Here is a 20,546-nt window from a genome sequence, read left to right as displayed (position 1 = left end):
ACCGCGGAAGCGCACCGGAAGTTCTCCCTCTCGGGCGCCGGACTGGAGCAATGGGAAAAGGGGCCGGGCGGATCTCTCGGTCGCGGGAGGAACGGTCCGCCTCTGCAGGTTCCGCCCCATCAAATATTGCCTTTTGCTACTTTTAGTTACTGGTTTTAGCTTCTGAACAGTGGATAATAACTTTCATCAAACGATGCATTTTATATCCCGCTCCAGAAACACATCCACCAGCCATGGTTTTTCGGTCTCAATTAGTCATGGTTTCTGAGGCTGGGGTCAAGTTCATGGCTGCCCACTAGCCACAGACAGAGGCTCAGTCGTGGTTCGGTTCAGTCGATCTCTGTCCGAGTGACAGTGTCACAGCTGGCCCGTTATCACCCGGTCCCAGCTTCCAACCATACTCAGCTGTAGAGGAGAGCTTCAGAAACCCAGCCCAGAGAGAACCAGTCTCACAGCAGTAGTCACCACATTGGTCCCTCTAGCTATAACCACCCAGTGTCCTCCGACAGTGCAGGCCTACTACGATATCTCAGTCAGGCTGTAAACGCACCTTGAGGGAGGAAACCTGCCTGTCTTGTTCTCCACTGTTTTCCTGGAACCTAGCACAAAGCCAGGCACAAAGGCCCAGCTCAATACATATATTATGCATTTAATTAATGACAGTAATTCTTTATTAATTAATGGCTTCTATTTTGGAGACTAGCCCTGTGCTGGGTGGTTGTATCAGTTAGGGTTCAACCAAAGAGGCAGAGCCAACAGGAGGTATATAAGAGCTTTATTACAAGGAATTGGCTTACATGATTGTGAGGGCTGCCTAGGTAAGTGCAAGATCCATAGGGCAGGCCACTTGGTGTATGATGTCTAATCCTTGCACTAACCCTACTAAGCATGCCAATCTGTCTCAGTCAAAATTCATCTCTTAGTGGGTTACAGACTAGACCGGGCCCTGCAGTCATGGTTGATCACAACGAGCTGCTGCTGGATTAGCCAGAGATGGCCTCCATCAGTCACAGTCATGCGTGTCAATCTGTCTGTCATGCCAGTTCCATTTCCTGCATGAAGAAGCTCAGCTCCCTCCCCACCCCTCCCCATTTCCAGTCTTAGGTGCTGAGCTCCTTGGTCTGTTTTCAGAGCTCCCTATTCTAGCAGGACTCACCATCTTCTGAGCTTTCAGGGCACTGAACTATGGGCACAGGAGCCATAGGTGATAGCTCAGGAATCCCAGCTGGTGGGTTGCATGTCCACCCAGCTCAGTTTCTCAACCTTGGTACTATTGAGATTCCAGGCTAGATAATTCTTTGTTGTAGGGCTGCTGTCCTGTGTGTTGTAGGATGTTTAGCAGCATCCCTGGTCTCTACCCACTGTATGCTAGTAGCACCTCTCAGTTGTGACAACCAAAAATATCTCCAAACATTGCTAAATGTTCCTCGAGGGACAAAGTCACGCACATGCGCGCGCGCGCACACACACACACACACACACACACACAAGTTAAGAGTCACTGATCTAAATGAATCAGCCAGGTTATTCCTAAGCAGCTTGGAGGCTGACTCTGTATTTATGGGAGACAGAGACACAGATCCAGGGTGGGTGGGGAACCCAATGTTTGCAAACCTTGTCCTATTTCAGGACCCCAGGTGTGACAGATAACTAAAGGAAACCTACAGGGAAAATTCAGGGAAGGATTCACAAAACTCCTGGAAGCAATTGCCTCTGACAATGGACAGGAGTCTGGAGAGAGTTGAAGAATTGCTTTTCACTGCATAGCATCTTGTAGCATTTAATGAATTATCTTTGAAAAGAAAAGACAGTATTTAGTGTTTGAAGTTATAGGGAAATGTTCAGGATTTAAGTCTTTAAAAGTATTTAGAATGGGGGACTTCCCTGGCGGTCCAGTGGTTAGAACTCCGGGCTTCCCCCGCAGGGGGCCCAGGCTCGATCCCTGGCTGGGGAACTAAGATCCCGCATGCCTTGCGTCACAGCCTTCCCACCAAAAAAAGTGTTTAGAACAGCATGTACAAGGTGACTTCAACTCTGATAAAATACATATACATGAGAAAAGACTGGAAGAAAATGGACCAGAGAGTTAGCAGTGGTTCTTGCTTGTGAGATTTGGGGTAGTAAAGAAAGGTGGTTTGGGGTGAGTTGTCTGGTAGAATGAAAGCAAAGTGCTGGTACATGAACCTCAGGTAGCCCAAGGGACACATTTAGGTTTCACATGGATTATGGTTTTTAAGTTTTAATATTCTTGCATTTACTTTTATGAAGACCTCCTTCCTTTGCCAAGTGACACTAGTTTTTCATTTGTGGAAGTAATATAGTTTCCTTTTTAAATAGATTTTTTTTCTTTTTTTTTTACAGAGAGTCAATTGAAAGAAAGATGATGTCAACGTCGGGATGGGTAGCATGTATGGGGTTATGGCAACATTTGCTGTATACATTATCCACTCGGCTCCCATGAAGGAGGATGTGGGAAAAGACCCCAATGGCGGTGCTTTTCTTTCAAGTGTGTCTCCACACACCAAGCCCCTCTGTGTCCTGGGTCCGCATGCCTACTCTTCCTGCTGCCTAGAATGCTCTCACCCAAGTTCTTCACCTTACTCGATCTTTCTCTTCACTCAGCTCAAAAATCATGTCCTCAGGGAGGCCATAACTGGCCACCTTATTTAAAGTGTTCTCCTTCAGTGACGATCCCCTTCCCTGATGCACTTCCTTCCTGGTGCTGATCACTCTGGAAGCATCTCTGAGTGCTCACCTGTTTTGTTATCAGTTTCCTCCACTAGCCTGTGAGCTCCTGGAGGTCAGGGGCTTTGTCTTATTTGTTGTTGTACGTGTAAAGCCAAAGCCAAGACCTGGACCATGTTGGGATCTGCAAATATTTGAATGAAAGTGTTGTAGGTTGAATAAAAGTGTCCCAGTTGGGATCTCTCCACCCAGTTTAAGCCCTTCCCACGATGCCAACTTGTACTGGTAGCCTAGGTCAGAGACAGAGAGAGAGATGCCAAGGCAGTTTGTGGTTCAGCATCAAACACATTTATTTCACTTTTATTGAGTATACAAGAACAGAGAGCACACGCATACAGCACGGAGCACTGAGGTGGGGGAGCGCGGGGACAAGAGAGGAGAGAAGGGTGCGAGTAAAAAGGACCAGGACAGCATCGCAGTTGGTTGGGAAGGTGCTTTTGGAAAAAAAAAAAAAGTATATATTTAGAGTGATGTTGTTCATGCAATTTCAGGCCAGTCTTGGAATGTGCTTGCAGGATTCAAAAACTGAAACAGGTCTTGGCACTTCCTATACCCTCAGATGGAAAAGATCCCAAGAAAGCAAAAGAAGGGAAAACAAAGATCTGTAGGCTGGCAGAGTGGCAAAAGGGCACGGAGACCCTCTGCTTTATCCTCTTCGTTTTGCACGTGAGGAAACTGAGGCCCCGAAGCGGGAATGGGACTAGCTCAGTGGCACGTGGTGAGTTAGGGGTTGAGCCAGGATGGCCACCCAGAACTCCTGACTGCCCTCCAGGACTTTTCCCACCATGCTACATGGTCTCCTGGGTGGAGAGGTGGCACAGAAAGGATGCGAAATGTAAAAAGGAAAAGTAGGTTGAAGACAGACAAGACAAACGTCTATATTCCCTATGAAGAGGAGGATGGGGAGGAAACAGTGCCCTAGATTTCAGCTTTGCAGCTCCCCTCCTCCCTGCTGGCACTGCCTGCCTCTCGGCGGAAGGTCAGAACATCTGTGGGATGGAGAGCTCCACAAACCCTGGCTGGCCCACAAGCTAATAAGCCTGGTCACATCTTCCCTGCCCTAAAGCCACACCCTTAGGGTCTGTAGGCAGGCACAGAACCCAGAACAAATATTCTCTCTCTGAGGTATGTCCAGTGCTCTCGGGACACCTGGTTCCTGCAGAGACAGGGATGCCTGAGTCCAATTCCAGGTGGCCTGGAGAGGGCGGAGCCACTCCAGCTCTTGGCCCAGAAACGCTGGGGGCTCTCAGGCTGAGGAGGACAGGAACGAGGTTCTGTGGCTTCTCTCCCAGGACTGTAAAAAGAACCTGGTGCATTCGAAGTGTGCCTTCGTTCTCAGGGGGAGTTGGAGTGGGCCACCAGCCTGCTCCAGAGGGGATGTGGCTGACTGTGTCACCTGGGCCCCAGGTGCAGGGCTCTCTCCGCCCTCTCTGCATCCCATTTTTGCCCACAGAGGCAAACACTGTTCCGGTTTCTTGTCCTGCCTCAGGTCAGCACCAGTTAAGCAGCTAAGCGTATGTGTCACCGGGGTACCTAATAAGCAAGCCAAGCCCCTCTCTGGGACGTCCCTAGGCAATGTCTGATAATTGGAGAGAATTCGGAAATGTTCTCGGAGTGGTTAGAGATGTAAGGCTGGCTCAGGGCTCTTCCCAGGTCCCTCTGCTCCCCCCCACGCTTTCTCCTTGAGCCTAATGATAGTGTCTGACACAAGTAAGTACTCAATAAATATTTGTTGAGTGAATTTGCCGCGTGCTTTAGAAGCAGGATGGGGGAGATGAAATGGGACTGAGAAAGTAAAGGGCAGTGTGGAAAAACTCCCTCAGAAGGGGCCTCATTAAGCTCAGGGAAGCATCTTGTGTCAAGTAAGCCTGGGAAGGCCCACGTGTGCCAGAGGGCAATGCCAAGCTTTTGATGGGGGTCTTCTCCAAGGGCTTCTGTGGTCTCAAGGCCATTTTTGGGACTCCGAGGGCACAGGCTCAGAGCGCAGACGCCGACTGAAGGCGAGGTCTCTAAAGCCAGGGTCTTATACGTAGATCCTCCTCGACTTACTCTGGGGCAGGCGAAGCCTTTGGGAGTGCGGTTTTGACCTATCAGGGCCTGCCCTGTGTTCAGTCTCTACCATGGCTGCTTTGGCCCAGGAAGCAGAGAATGATTCAGACAGAATACAGGAGTGGTAAAGGAAAAGACTGGGCTGGGGATGTTCAGACAGCCAGGTGGAAGCCACCATCTTCCGCGGCAGCTGGGTATGTCACCTCCCTCGGGATGGGAGTCAGCTGTCACAATGCGGTTACGAAAAGGCAAGACGTGGCAAAACAAAGAGAGATTGAGAGAGGAGGCGAGCCTCCTAGGGAGGCGGGGGCGCTGAGCCGGGAGACCTGTGCGGCAGAATCCTAACTCTGGACCCCACGCCTGAGCACAGACCAGCCCCCCCGGTTGCTACTGCCCAGGGGGAGAAGGCATCTTGAACCACACCCCTGTTGCTTCCTTCTTGCCAAAATCCCTGCCTCTCCACCTGGGGACCCCGCCCCTCCCCACCAATCAGTCAATTACGAACACCACACACTGTATTTCTACACTGAACCGTCGGCTCCTACTGTGAGCGACCCACAGCCAGAGTCCGGGTCTCCTTGGCAGGGTCGGTTCGGTGAGATCTAGGAACGTTGGGATACATCAATCACAGTCAGATAATTATAATTTTAAAATGTCAGCTTCATACTTACCAGCACTGTTTATTTTAATATTTGTTTCCTGTTATATGTAATATACATAACTTAAAAGCACATCCATACGAATCTACGAGCTGCACCTTCATGATGAGAACCCATAACACACAATGTCTACTTCACCTCCTGTGGCTTGGTTTCACATTCTTGCTTTGCTTTGCTTTTTCTCGCTTCCAGTGAGAGTCATCTGCAGTAGCCCTCAGCAGGACACAGAAGGTGAGGCGGGGGTGGGGTGGGGAAGAGGGGGGAGGGAACCCAGACAGAAAATGACTGACAAGATGTGTGACAGTCGACGGGGAGGGGAGGCGGAAGAAAGGAAGGTGGATTTTGCAGCCCAGTGTCAAGACCCAAAAAATAAGAATCTAGTGTTCCTCCTCCTCCTTTCCGAGCAGGGACTTTTCTCTCTTGGAAAACGTTTGACGGGGCGTGTCTTGCTGCTGCAGCTTCTCTTGCTTGGCTGCAGAAGTGTTTTCCTTTGCATTTGAGTGGGCAAACAGACGCAGGAGAAGAAATGGAATGCTCGTCCACTGAATGGAACATGTAGAACCCGGGTCGCATTGTACTTCTACAATCAGCGTGGTCTGGCTTGTCTTGGTTGTTCCGCGGGGCTTCAAGGGGGGGGTTGGGACAGGCGCGGCGGGGGGTGGGGGGGGCGGAGCAAGGGATTATTGTTGTTATAATTTTTTTTTCCTGAACAATCCCACCAATTCTTCAATTTGTCTGCAAAGGAAATGTAGGCGTTCAGATGTTGGCCGTTGCTGTCGGCCGAATGCTCGGCCAGCCCCGGCAGCAGTGCAAGGACGTGATGTTTCCTGTATATATATCTATATCTATATATATCTATATATATATGCTTTTCCTTTCCCAGTCTCTTGTCAGGGACAGTACGTCGCAGCTGGGACGTCGGTGTTGAGTTGGAGAATCCAGAATGAAGGCCCCTTCTTTACGGTTCTCTGGCTTGGGTTGGACCAGAAACGCCAGCATCTCTTCACAGAGGTCAGGATTCCTGAAGCCAGAGGTGTTGCGGGGAGAAGATGCAAAGGAAGGAGGAGAACAAGAAGAGTTAGTAACTTTTGTCACTCATCTTTAAATACATGGCAAGAGGTTGTCTTCCCTGTCTTTACCGTGTGCCATTTATTATGACTAGGGAAGACAGAGTGACTTGTCCAAGGCCACACAGCTTGTAAGAAAGTGGCCGCTGAGAACTGAAGCCGCCTCTGTCTGACTCTCTGACTCCAAAGGCCATGCGTGTTTTCTGGGTTGTTTCCAGGCAGGTGGTATCTTCTACTTTGGCTGGAAAATTTGTCCAAGTTTCCTTGAACACTGAAAGCTAAGATTATACTTGTTTCCTTTTGTCCTTCTACCTGCTCTCAGTTCTAAGAAATGTTTAGTCATGATTGCAGATCTTCTTTTTTTTGTCTTTCCCTTCTGTTTGCCACTGCCTGCTGTGTCCTGGGGGTTAAACCCCACAGAGGAGTGTTTAAGTAAAGAAACTGAAGTCTGGATTCCAACTCAGGTTTGACTCCAAAACTCAGTGGTCAAGGGGCATGGGCTCTGAAATCAGACAATTCTAGCTTCAAACCCCATTCCACAGTCTGCTAGCTCTGTCATCTTGGGCAAGGTTCCTAACCTCTTTAGACCTGAGTTGCTCCCTCCGTAAAATGGGTCCCACCTCACGAAGTTGTAGGGAGGATTCAAGACAAGGCTCAGCATATAGTAAGTGCTGAGTAAATACTGGCTGTTCTTATTACTATTGTTGTTAACTTAACCACATTTGATCTCATTGAGGGCAAGGGCTGTGTTTTACTTATTGTTGTCTTTCCAGGGCCCAACACCATGACTGACACACAGCAACTACCCCAAACCATTTAACAAGTGGCGTGTTGTCCCTGCCCTTTGCCACTTACATATGGTCAGGTGCTAACGGAGTTGTAGAAATTTGATCCTTCTCAGCTCATGTGACAAATGGGAAAACCGAAGCCCAGAGGGTTCAATGACTTAGCAAGTTGGTGGCAGAAACAAGACGAGAACCCTAGGCTCCTGCTTTGGAATAGGTCATCCCCACCCCCATTTAATTAAAAATTTGAAAGTAAGAAAGCTCTGGGAAGCTGGCTGGATGCTGCCCTCTTGCTGGCAATGTTTCGGAGACAGGCCTTGCGTGGAGGAGACGGGCCAGTGAACAAAGATGGAGCAGAAGCCACACATCTGGCCTGTGAGTTGCAGGGAGAGAAGAGAAGACTCTAAGATGGGCGTGATTTCACAGTCACAGCAAGAACTTCAAGGAGGAAGAACTTCATAAAGAAATCGACTGGAGCAGGGACAGGTGTTCCTGGAGGATTCAGGGAGGGGAGAGAAGATGACTGGCAAGATGGATGCCCACGTGGAAACAGGGCCTCGTGCACCAGGCTGGTGATAGAAGTTTCGGGTCTGACTTGCTCAGGGCTCTCATCAACCCCTCAACATGACAAAACTATTGGGACAAGGAAGCAGCTTCACATCGCCGAGCACCTTCTGTATGTGAGATACCACCTGGTACATCATTGCTATGGACTGAATGTTTATGTCCCCCTGAAATTCACATGTTGAAGCCCTAACCCTCAAGGTGATGGTATATGGAGGCGGGGCCTTTAGAAGGCATTCATAAATAGGATGAGTGCCCTTATAAAAAGAGACGTGAGACACATAACTTCTCTCTCTGCTCTCCACCACATGAGGATGGCTGTCTGCAAACCAGAAGAGGGTCTCACCAGGAACCAGACTGGCCAGCACCTTGACCTTGGACTTCCCAGCCCCCATAACTGTGAGATATTAAGTGTGTGTTGTTTAAGCCACCCAGTCTACGGTGTTCTGTTATAGCAGCCTGAGAGGACTCTGACACTCATAGACGTTGTTTAATTATTACAGCAGCTCCAGTTTATAGATTAACTCCATTTTGTAGGTTAGAAAACTGAGGCCCAGGCAGGTTCCTCTGGGCACACTTTCTGAGTCCAAAGCTGGGTGTGTTCTTGCTACTCCATTCTGCTACTTTCTGAGGATTTTTTCCTACAGTGCCGGCTTCACCTTAAGTTTCCTCATCGATTAATAAAGTACCTGCCCAAAACTCAGTGTACACATGATTCTGGGTTTGTGGGATATCTTCTAAAGCCCACAGACACTTCAGAAGGACCGGGGACATCTAAACAATACTGTATGATCATGTAGTTTTCTGTTTATTACAGCAGAGTCCAAACGGGCAGCATTTTGTTAGCTTACTTTGTGTTAATAGTAATCATGGTCATAATTAACTCTTATCGAGCACTTACTATGTGCCAGGCACGGTGCTTACTACTGTAGATGTATGATCTCGTAATCCTATGAGGTGGATACTGTGCACAGTCAGCGTGGTCAGGAGATTAAGGCCATAAGGCAGCTTTGGAGTCTAACAGATGAGGTTTGACTCTCTAACCAATTCTTTGTGTTCCCAGCTCCAAATCTGTGAGCAAATCGCCTAACATCTCAGAGCTTCAGTTCCCTTCTTTGTAAAATAAATGAGCAGGTGACAGTACTGCGCCTAGTGCACAGCCAGGTGCCTGGAAGAGTGTAAGCACTCCGTAAGTTACCGCAACTGTTACTATGTCATTGTCATTTGGCTGATGAGGCAACACAGGCCGAGAAGGTTAAATAGCTTTGCTCAAAGTTGCGCAGCTAATAACGGTCAGGACTGAGATTCGAGTCAGGACTACCATCCCGGGTGCCAAGATGCATCCATCCATCAAACCAACATTTTTCAAGTACTTTAAAAAAGAGTTTTCTAATTCAGAGAAGACCTTTCCCCCAGAATGAGTGAGTCTGACTATATTAAAAGTCAGAGGTGGTTCCTACTTGGCGATAACTAATGGGAAAGCAGGTGGGCAGAAAAGGCAAGGGAGAAACTTCTGTTTCTCCAGGACAACATAGCAAGGTGACCCTTACAGAAGGATCCAAAAGAGAGAGAGAGGGTGTGTAGTGATGCGTGGGACAATGGCAGCAAACAAAGGACTAAAAGAGGGGCGAGGAGGAAGGACCGCAAAGGGAGCAGTGAGGTGGGCAGATGTGAAAGACTGCATGGGGTGGGCAGGACGTGGAGGCTGGGACGAGAGCTCCAAATGGCCAGGGAACGCGGGCAGGCAGGAGCCTGGGGGGCTGGCTGGGATGCCCCAGGAAAGACGAGGAGGAGTGAGACGGGGAATGGAGAAGATACGAGAAGCTAGGAAAGCAAACACACAGCCAGAGGACTGTACATAACTGGAAGGGGGCTTGTCCATCTCTTCCTTTTGCAAATGAGGAAACTGAGACCCCAATGGCCACACACCCAAGTCAGCAGGATGGCTGGGAGTGGAGTCAGGTCCTGATTCCCAGCACAGAGTTCTTTGCATCAGTGGCTCCTACACCTGGCTGCGTATGGACTTCCTAAGGACCAACGTATAAATAAAGATTCCCAGGTCCTGGCCCAGCACTTCTAAGTCAGACTTTATGGCAATAGTTTTCTAGTATTTGTGTTCCCCAGCTGATACTGCCAGCCCAGCACCAGCTTGGCAAGTGACCTACACTCTACCACTCTGAGATCTGGGGGACAAAAAGCAACAGTAACTGGGCAACTGACAGGACAGGAGTGACAATTTACTTGAAAGTCTGAGGAAGGCTGGGAGGCAGGCTCTGCCCGTGATCAGTTTTTACACCTTCTAGACCAGCGCTGTCCAACAGAAATGAAGCCACAGACGGAATTTAAAATTTTTTAGATAATAGATTTTCTAGACAGTATTTTCTAAATTTTCTAGTATTTCTGGTTTTCTAAAATTTTCCAGCTATATAGAAAATTTTAATTTCTAAATTAAAATTCATATGTTTTAATTTACATGAAAAAGAGTAAAAAGAAACAGGTGAGATTAATTTTAATAATGTATTTTACTTAACCCAATATATCCAAACATTATCATTTAACATGTAATCAATATAAAAATTACTGAGCTATTTTATACTCCTTTTTCCGGCACCTATTCTACCCTCAAGGTGCATCTCATTTCAGATTAGCCAGTTTCATGTGCTCAACAGCCGTGTGCAGCTAGTGGCCCCTACACTGCACACACAGAAAATCATTTCTGTCACTGCAGGAAGTTCAGTGCTTTTCCTTCTGACACGAAGGGGGTGGTAATCAAAGGATGAGAAAGAAACATTCTGTATCTTCCTAGAAAACACTGGGTTTCTTCATCAGGGAAGAGGACAAAAGGGAGACCTGCTGTTTGCGGGGGACTTTGAAATGCATTTATTTTTCATTGAGGTATACGGTGTGAAGTAAGTAAAGTATACCAATCTAAGTGTGGCGCTTGGTCCACTTTTACATACATACACACCCATGCAACCCCCCCCCCCCCAGTTCAAGACGCTGATATTTCCAGCACCCTAGAAGTTCCCTTTGCGGCTCTTCCCTGTCAATGCCACATCCCAGAAGGAACCGATATTCAGACTTTGATCATCGCTGATTAGTTTGGCCTGGTTTTGAACTTCCTATGAATAGACTCACATTGTATGTACTTTTTGTGTTTGACTTATTTCATTCAATTCAATGTCTGTGAGATTTTGTTATTATCGGTCTGACCAAATTCAGTAAACTTCCAGACGGGCCAGAACCCTTCCCCGAATTTCATCTGCTAAAAGACCTCTCTCATTCCTCATCTCATTCCTCTTATTCACGAAGGCACTGATAGCCCTTCAGTGGAAAGAGTAAGGATTGGGGTCCCTAAGATTCTCGCCCCTGGTGGCCTGAGAAGGGTTTCCAATCTAGCAAGACAGATGGGATCGAGGGCTCTGGCCATCATATTCCTCCTTGGCATCAACTATACGTCAATTTAAAAAATTAAAAAATAAAATAAAATTGGCACAACATTGTAAATCAACTATACTTCAATTTAAAAAAAAAAAAATTCCTCCCTGGCAACATCCAGTGACCGGTGATGGAGACAGAGAGTCAGGGACAGGAATGTGGCCCTGGGCCTGGCAGGACTTTTTCCGACTTCCAGCCTACAGGCAGTGGTCAGTGAGGGTACACTTGTCTCTGTCTGTCCCACCTCAGTACCCACTGTCAATCCTCTCTCCCCTGTTCTGACCACTTCTGGATTTACTTTTCTGGGTCTGGAGCCTGAAACCCCAAAGAAACCAAGGAACCAGCCTTCCTTCCCCTCTGCACTCTGATTCGTCATATCTGAGGGAGCTACCTCTCCACTTGGAGCCCCAAACCAGGAAGCTTGGGGAGGTCAGAGCTGTGCTGGGGACCAAGCCTCTTGGTGGGTCCTCAGATGGAAATGCCCCTCGGAGGACCTTGTTCTCTCCTCCATCTCGTGGCTGCTGAACCCCATGAGCCTCACCTGTGGCTTCTTGTCCCTCTCCTCTGGGGATGGGTCTGTTTCTCTGTATACGACAGCTTTGGTTACCAGCATGTCAGGATGCTGCAGTTTGGCCTCCTTGATGGCCAAAGCCAGGGCCTGGAGGAAAAGAACCGCAAAGTGAGGAGTCAGAGCATATGGAATATGGGAGAGGCCACGGAGACCAACAGGCCCCTCCAGCACACAGCTGAGGACCAGGAGTTAAGGGGAGAGGCCAGAGCTCAGGTCTTCTGGCTCCTTCTGACTCCCAGTCAGTGCCCCTTCCTTGAGGGCTTCTCCTCTGGACAGGGTCAGTAGGAAGTGGACATCTCTGCTCACAGATGCAGCCGTCCATGGGTAAACCAATATGGGGGCGCCTCGGGCCTGGGCAGTGCCACTGGGAACCATGCTCTGCATCCCCATACCTGGTCTTGATCGACATCTTCGTCCCCGGTGATGATGATCCGCTTCTCGATCCTCGTCTCAGAAAATCCTCCTTTCACAGTCTGCAGAGGGAGAGGGAGGTGAGGTCAGCCTTGGGTCCTGCTGGGGCAGCAGCCTCGACAGGGGACCGGTCCAAAGCATCCCTCAAGGGCAAGGCTGGAACCAGCAGTCGCCTTCTCTCCTGGCTCCCTCGGTTTTCTCCTTTTTCTGGTTTTGGGACTTCAGACTGCACATCTTGCCTGGCTGCCACCACTCCCCCAACTACCAAGCTGCCCCCTCTAGCTCTTCCAAGCCCGGTTCAAATGCTGTCACCCTGACCCTGGTGAGCGGTCCTTCCTCCGTCCTGCCTCGGTACTCCCTGAGCGGCACGTTCGTATCTCTCACGGTCCTGGGCCTCTCTGCCTTGTACTGACGTTGTGTGTGTGACCTGGCCCTGCTCACTGGGCTGGGGCTCACGAGGGCAGGGGCTGTGTTTTGTTCATCTCTGGATCCCCTCCTCCCCCACTCCCCTGTCCAACCTGACCAGGGCAGGTGCTAAATGCGGATTTGTCGAATGAACACATGAATGAAATGTGAATGGTGACAAGGTTCTACTTTAAATGACTTCCAACAATACTAGAAAACTGCATTGATGATGCTTATACATATGCTTAAAACCGCCACTGTTTTCCGAAGGGCTGGGGTTCGGGTGCAAGTTTAGAAGTAGAAGATAGGGCAGGACCTACTTGCTTGGCATATTAAAGGCGGGTGGTGGCTAAGGGAAACCCCAGCTGGGGTCAGGAGTGGACAGAAAGAAGAGGGGGGCTCCCAGTTGGCAGGGCTAGGAGGGACTTTGGGAAGAAGAGTTATCTGAGCTGTATGCGGTGGGGTGTGTGACGGAACACCTTCCCATAAAGCTTTCAGTGAAGTCATCATCGCTCACTGATGCTTTTGGTAGGAGTGGGTGCTTTCTGGGGACCGTGCTGCATGGGAGTGGGCAGGGTTGGGACAGTCTGTGCTCCTCAAGGGCCAGCGCTGCCTACCAGACTCCTCCTTTGATGCTTGAGCAAAACCTCCAACTCATCCTGGCTCTCTGGCCTCTCTCCTCCAGGCCTCCATCCCTGCCTGGGCCCTGGCCACTCAGGCATGGACATGCTGGCCAGCCTGTCCTCAGCCCTCTGTCCTCACGGGCTAAGTCATGGCTGTCTCACCAGGAATGTCTCCCTTCTTTGGCCCTGCCTCTTCCTCCCCGCACCCTGCACCAGGCCCTCCATCCCTAGTCTCTCTATGGAGAGACTCTCTCTCTCTTCTTTCTCCCATCTGCCTGCACATCCTGGTGGACCTAATCTCCTCTCCTTAAACCCCTTTTCACTGGGTCACTCCCCATCTTGAAAACCTTGATGGCTTTCCAATGGCTCTCAGACTCAGACCCTCTGTTATCACATTTGTCCTGGGATTTGTCTTTTGTCTCTATTCTGCTTCCCCTACCTCCAGTCCAACCTAATTTCCCAGTTACGTCCCCTAGGTGCTGCTTCTTCCTGACAGAGACCACTTCTCCTGTTTCCCCATGTGCGTTGCTTGCAGCCCCTCCAGCAGCCCTCAGCCCAGAGGCCAGCGTGAGGTTGATGCTCACTAACATTTGCTCAGTGAATGAATAAGCAAACACACGGTTTCTGTTCCCATCTTCCCCGTGGCTTAGAACGTCTGCATCCTCCCTCACGAGTCCGCCCTGGCTTTCCAAGACCCTATACAAACCCCATTTTTTCCAGAAGACCCTTCCTCATTCTTTGAGCCTTCCTTCAATCACCCCCCTCTAAATCCCTCTAGCACTTAGGATCTATAAGGCGCAAATGCCACGGTTCACAATTTCTTCCAAGGAGATGGTCTCATCCCCCCAGCCTGGCTGTCAACACTGAAGGGCAGGTCGGCACCTAGGACAACCCTTATCACAGAACAAAGCTCCCAGAAACTGGGAACACCGCAGGTCTTCTCTGTCCACGTTACAAGGCAGAGCCATGGCAATGACCTTCCCGAGCCCCACAGCCAGGCTGGGGGCCTATGACATCCTGCTGCTACTCACTTTGGTAACATGGGTGGTGGTGGAAGTGGAGAGGGTTTCCGCGGTGGCGCCGTAGGTGCTGGTGAGGACATCTTTCCCGATGATCTGCAGAATATAACCACCCCCCACCCAGGGCTCAGGTGAGGACACTGGACTCTGCAGGACGGGGGCGGGGGTGGGGTAAACCAAGGGAGGAGTCGGGGTGTGGGGGGGTCCCATGAAGGTGAAGTTTGGAAGCCAAGATGCTTTGAGCCACTGAGTCTAAGAACTCAGGAATACTGGAATCTTCAGAATGCTAGACCCATGATAGCCTCAAACCTTGGAATCTAAGATTCCTGAGGTCCAGAATCCTAACAAGACCCTAGAATTTAAGAATCCTGGCATCTTACAAGAATGAACAGAGGGATCCAAGGTGGACACAGCCCTCCCAATCCCCCACCCTGTCAGGGCTGGGAACGTGCTCTCTCTGGGACTAAATGACGAAAACAACAGATCTGGAGAACACAGGAGCTGCAAGAGACCTCACGGTGACAGATGTGGGCGACTGAGGCAGCCACCAACAGAGCTGGGTCCAGAGTCCAAGCTTCTGGAGCCCTAGTCCATTGCTCCTCCTGGTCAGTAAGGAGAGCAGATGCAAAGCAGCTGTCACATCACAGGCACCACCAACGGATGAGACTCTGGTGGGGACCAGGGAGCCCTGTGGGCATCTGAATGTGATGCCGTTTCCTGGTGCTGCACTTAAAGGGGCAGCCTCCCACGCTCTACGCCGTACTTGCTGCAGGCCACCTGCGGACCCGCGTCCACATTCTCTGCCTGGAGTCCGCTAGCCTGGGTTGGCCCTGCCCACTTACCGGAGAAAGAGAACGGATTTCCGTGGCCACCGTCTGTGGGCCTGGGATCATGGCAGCTGCCCCCTTCCCGGACTTGAGACTGTTCTCCTGGGGAAACAATAGTGCTCAGAGGGCCAGGTCTCAGGTGGGCAGGCCCTCAGGATGGCTGGCGCACGTGGCCATGCAGCTCTCACGGCCACAAGGTTGAATAGTGCTTCTTCTCTCAGAAGCAGAGAGCTGAAGGCATCGTTCAGTCCAGTCTGCTCTTGTTCATCCCTCGCTCGCTCGCTCACACACGTGCTTACACACTTACCCACTCATTTAACAAACATTTACTGAGTGCCTGGCGTTAGGGACACTGTGGTGAACAAGACGCGGTATTGCCCCCTGGAAGCACTAACAAAGGAGTCGAGACATCCAGGTTTTGGTCCTGGCCCTGCCACGTTCCAGCCACGTGACCTGGATGGAGCCACTTCCGCTCTCCGGGCCTCATGGATTCACCTACATAAAGGGACCCCTGCAGTGTGTGTTCATCAGTGGTAACAAATGTCCCATCCTGGTAGGGGTGTTGATAACGGGTTGGTGGTGGGGGCTGTATGTGTGCCAGGGCAAGGGGTCTACAAGAAATCTCTGTACCTTCCTCTCAATTTTGCTGCGAACTGAAAACTGCTCTCAAAAAATAAAGTCTTAAGAAATTTTTTAAAAAGGGGACCCCTGTCCCACTCTCACAGAGACATTATGAAGATAACAGAGGAGAAAGGGCTTTGCAAATGGAAATCTGTCAGGTTAATATAGGAGTACAGGCTGGCTACTAAGAACATACTAACTACTGTTTTCTGAGTACTCGCTATGTGCTAAGCATTGTGTTAAGGATGCATGATCTCATTTAAGCCTCTGAACAACCATAGGAAATTGTTTTAATATTCCTGTTTTATAGTTGCGAAACTGGAAGGTCAGGGCATGTGAAGTGGCTTGTTCAAGCCCCCCTGAAAGTGAGTGATCGAGTCTGGATTTAGACCCAAGTTGGTCAGACTCCAAATTCAGTGCACTCCTTCTGCCATGCCATTCTGCCCTTGGAACACTTGCCCTTGAGCCAGCTCTCCTGGTCCTACCTTGGAGTCTAACTGCTAGATACTCCTGGAATTGGCCCTAGACTTACTGGCCCACATCTGGAAGGGGCCCAGCTGCTGGCCTCTACCTCCTACTTCCTGCCCCATCTTAGGGATCAGCCTTGTCTGTCCTGGGGCCCAGAAGCTGTGTCCATTCTGCAGCTCCCCAGTGGGCTGCAGGGTAGTAGATCTGGACCTCTGCCTGCCAGGCGACAGGTGAGGACAGAAGCCCTCTGTCTTTGCCCCACCTTTCCCCGAGGCCTGCCTCCAGCTGAGGCTGTCGGTGGCCTGGTTACCTGGCATTCCATGCACAAGGCACTTACTTTCTCAGAGGCAGTCCCAGAATGTGGCCCAGCAGCAGGTCTTAAAAGGGCAGCCTTCTGGGCTCAACGCTTCCTTTCTCCCAGGGTAGGAAACAGCCACTAGCCCCTTTGAATCCTATTGTCCCTCCAGGCCCTTCTCCCCTCAAGCTTCTTCTTCTCCCATTGACCCCTCTTTCCCGGAAAAGCCTCACCTCCACCTTCACACTGATGGGGACACAGGTCATTCCGAGGCACCACAAGGTGCCAGCTGCTCCGCCTGCCTCTCCTGTATCTTCAGCCAGTTCCCTCTCCCGCCTCTAGGAGGCGCAGCCCATCTCCGTGGCTAAGGTGACACCGCCATCTCCGCCCCCGGCCCTTCCTCCGGCGGACTCCGGGCTCTCCTCTTCGCCGCCTCTGTCTTGGACGCCTCAGCCACTCAAGGCTTCCACTGCCTCATCGAGGCCACTGTCCCCTCTCGCTTTACCTGTAGCTCGGATCTTGCTTGAACCCTAGACTTGCCTAGACACTTTCCCTGGAAACGTCCCACAGGCGCCTCAGACTCATCAGACCCAAAATGGAATTCGCTGCCTCCCACCCCCAACACACACCTGCCGCTAAAGAGCAACCCCCCTCTGTGCTCCTTGTTCCTATTAGTGCTTCTCGGACTTGAGGGGTGTCACCTGGAGGGCTTGTGAAAACAGAGACACCCCCCCCCCGGGCCCCGCCCCGGAGCTTTTGAGTCAATAGGTCTGGGGCGGGGCCTGGGAATTTCCTCTCTAACAGGTTCCCAGGGCCGAGCTCGCTCTCGGAGACCAGCGGGGCTGGTGCGCGGCGTCGCGGCCCGTCTTTCCTCCTATCACCTGAACGTTCTACCAGTGACCCAATCCGGTACTTTCCTCCCTCCAGGCACCCTCAACCCTGACCTCCTGGTCAGCCTCCAACTCCTCGCACCCTGGCCCTGCCCCCACCCCTAAACTAGTTCCCTGCCTGCTCTTCCGGTCTCTCCCAGTAGAATGTGGGCTCAGAGATGCTGTCTGTCTCCCGCAGAGCTGGATTCACAGCGCCTGGCACACTACTTCACACATCGTGGGTGTTCAATAAATATTTGCTGAAGGAAGGAAGGAGGGAGGGAAGGAGGGAGGAGGGGAAGGAAGGAAGGAGAAATAAAAAAAGAGACCCACGCCCCCAAGGGAAGGAATTTTTTGCTCCAGTCATGTCCACACGGGCTGCTAGAGTAATCTTTCTAAAACACAGAAACACATATCTGATGACATCATGCCTCTACTTAAAAAGTTGAAGTGATTCTCCATGGTCTCCAGGATGAAGTTTGAACTTCATACATGGCATTCGAGGCCCTTCAAGCCCTGGCCCAGCCTTCCTTTCCAGCCTCTTCTCCCCCTGCCCCCCCCCACACACACTTGACATCTTGCTTCACTGACCACTTCCTTTCCCTAAATGCTACGCTCCTTCACATCCTTGCCTTTACATCCGCTGTTCCCACAGCCTAGGCGACCTCCTCCCATGACTGCACCCTAATTTATCCTTCAAGAATAGCTCAGATGTCACCACCTAGATAAAGCCTTCCCCAGCTCCTACAGTGTCACTCCACACCCTATGCCCCCTAGGAAAGGCAGGAAAAAGTAACGGCCGCTCACATTTACAGACCACCTGTAATGTGCCAGGCACTCTTTGGAGGGCTTTGCATAGATTACCTTAGTTTAGCCTCACGTCAACCCTTTGGGAGATATGCTATTATTTCCCCTCACCCCATTTTCCAGAAGTGGAAACTGAGGTCTGGAAAGGTTTGGGTAACTTGCCCAAGGTCATCCAGCCAGGAAGTGGGAGAGCTGGACCTTGTTCACCACTGTGTGCCCAGGACCTAAACACAAAGGCACAGCCCATTAGATGTGCCTGTGATTATTATTTCGATGAATGAGTTCTAACAGGCAGTATCTTTTCTTCCACTCCCCATACTGGGCAGAGGAGAGATTAAGAAATGTTTTTAGAACAAATGAATGGATGGATGGATGGATGAGTAAATGAATGATATGACTGCCTGCTCACCATGGTACGAATTTACATTTAGCCTGATAAGCATCCTGATGCCACGTGGTGAAGGGGTGAGGGGAGAGGAGGAACTGAGCGACCAGGGGAGAGCGTGCAAGCTGATAACTGGTTTGGGCTTATTTCTCTTAAAATCTTTGTTTACTCAAAACCTTCCTGCTGGGTCGTCTAAATTAATGTAATTTTCTTCCTATGTGCATATGAGGGGTTTGGCAAGAGAAAGCATTTGAAAACAACCTCCCACAGCTCAAGACAGATCTGGCCCAGGCACTGATAACTGCTCGGCCCCAGCCCCAGCCCCAGCCCCACGCAGCCACTGTTCACAACGGTCAGGATGAGGGAGCAGAGCAGAGTGGTTGAGGTGGACAGTGGGGCTTCGGGAATCAGAATGCCTAGGTTTGACCTGGCTCTACCACGTATTGGTTGTGTGACCTTGGGTAAGTCACTGTACCTCTCTGAACTGCATTTTCCTCATCTGTAAAGGGTGGGAAAAACAGCATCCACTTCACAGCTCTGGTTTTACCCCATGAGCACACTGCATGGTATCATAACCTGTGGCTGAATGCTAGCTGTGCTGTGTCATCATTTGAAGAATCTGATGTTACTGAACTCTCTTAAGAGCCCGTGAACCAGGCAGAATGGGAGTACTCCCATTTTATAGATGAGGACACCTAAAGACCTTCCTTCATGGGTCAGGCAGCAAATAGGTAGCAGAACCACAGGGTCCCTCAGGACACAGTCCCAAATCCTGAGCCATGGCTGCCAGGAGGATGGACCTCACTCAGGGAGGACTTTCAGACACAACCCTCCTGTGTTGCCGACAGTCAGTTAATCAAATAGTACCGTCCTCTCTTTATCCCTGCCGTAGCTGAGATGGTCCAGATGACTGAGACTCAGGGATGCCACCTCCTACATTATTCAATTTGCAAAGCTGAGGTCTGACTGGATGCCCTGTGGCCAGTCAATAAAAGTTGGACTGTGTGTCAGACAATAAAAGTCTGACTGTGTGTGCCACACCTGATGCTGTGAGGGCGGATGAGGACTTCCTGCCATAGCTGGCGAGGTTAGCTTGTTATCTGGCCGTTTCAGGGCCAATGGGGCTGGTCAGAGAGGGAGGTCTCGGGTCCTACTTACCATGGTGGTTGATATGGTCTCTGTGGTGATTGAGGGAGTAGTTGTTATGAACTCCTTCCCCCCTGGGGCAGTCCCATCAACCTGCTGGCCAGAGGAGGAGTCGTTAGAGAGGGGAGAGAGAGACAGAGAGTGCCAGATACGCCTGCAACGTCTGCCACCTGGGCTCGTGGCATCCCCAGGTACCAAGTGACAGGCAGCGTGAGCAGACATGCACTTGGGGAGGGGGTGCGTCCACACACAGACCAAACTTCAAAGGGGTCTCACAGGTCCTCCAGCTCATTCCAATCATTTTATCTCACAAAGGGAAAATAATCCCATATAATTTGATACATCCTATCCAAATTTCAATGCCTGTATTCTTTGACTGGGCAAGCCCATTGCTAGGGATTCACCCTTCAGGCATAAACTTTGAAAATTTCGCCAGGAAGTCTGAACAACAAAGTTCACTGCAGCATTCAACATTAACTGCAAAAGACAAAAACCATCACAGGTCCATTGATAGGTGATAAAGGCATGCTAAATCAGGATCCACTCCTAAGGGGGAACAAGGAGAGTGAGGTGGGGCCACATGTGCCAACATGGAGTGATCTCCAAGGTAAGTATTAAAAAAAAAAAAGGTAGGGATTTCCCTGGTGGCGCAGTGGTTAAGAATCCGCCTGCCAACGCAGGGTACATGGGTTCGATCCCTGGTCCAGGAAGATCCCACATGACGTGGAGCAGCTAAACCTGTGCGCCACACCTACTAAGCCTGGGCTCTAGAGCCCGCGAGCCACAACCACT

The 20,546-nt window shown here is 50.5% G+C and overlaps 1 protein-coding gene across 1 annotated transcript in view; it reads right to left on the bottom strand.

The window, feature by feature from the left end:
- Nucleotides 1-5,966: 5,966 nt before the first annotated feature.
- EPB41L1 (erythrocyte membrane protein band 4.1 like 1) overlaps nt 5,967-20,546 on the bottom strand; it is a gene marked incomplete at its 5' end in the record, with an annotated part of 52,600 nt that continues 38,020 nt past the window's right edge. Inside the window, 6 exons of the mRNA XM_082856678.1 lie at nt 5,967-6,474; nt 11,849-11,965; nt 12,271-12,351; nt 14,349-14,432; nt 15,179-15,265; nt 19,767-19,847. Of these exons, the coding sequence (XP_082712804.1) occupies nt 6,466-6,474; nt 11,849-11,965; nt 12,271-12,351; nt 14,349-14,432; nt 15,179-15,265; nt 19,767-19,847 (459 nt within the window). The 3' untranslated portion in view covers nt 5,967-6,465. The remainder of the gene's footprint in view (nt 6,475-11,848; nt 11,966-12,270; nt 12,352-14,348; nt 14,433-15,178; nt 15,266-19,766; nt 19,848-20,546) is intronic.

The sequence above is a fragment of the Leucopleurus acutus genome (genome assembly GCF_964270905.1).
Source record: "Leucopleurus acutus genome assembly, chromosome: 16".
Taxonomy (NCBI): Eukaryota; Metazoa; Chordata; class Mammalia; order Artiodactyla; family Delphinidae; genus Leucopleurus; species Leucopleurus acutus.
This window is presented reverse-complemented; position numbering and strand designations above follow the sequence as displayed.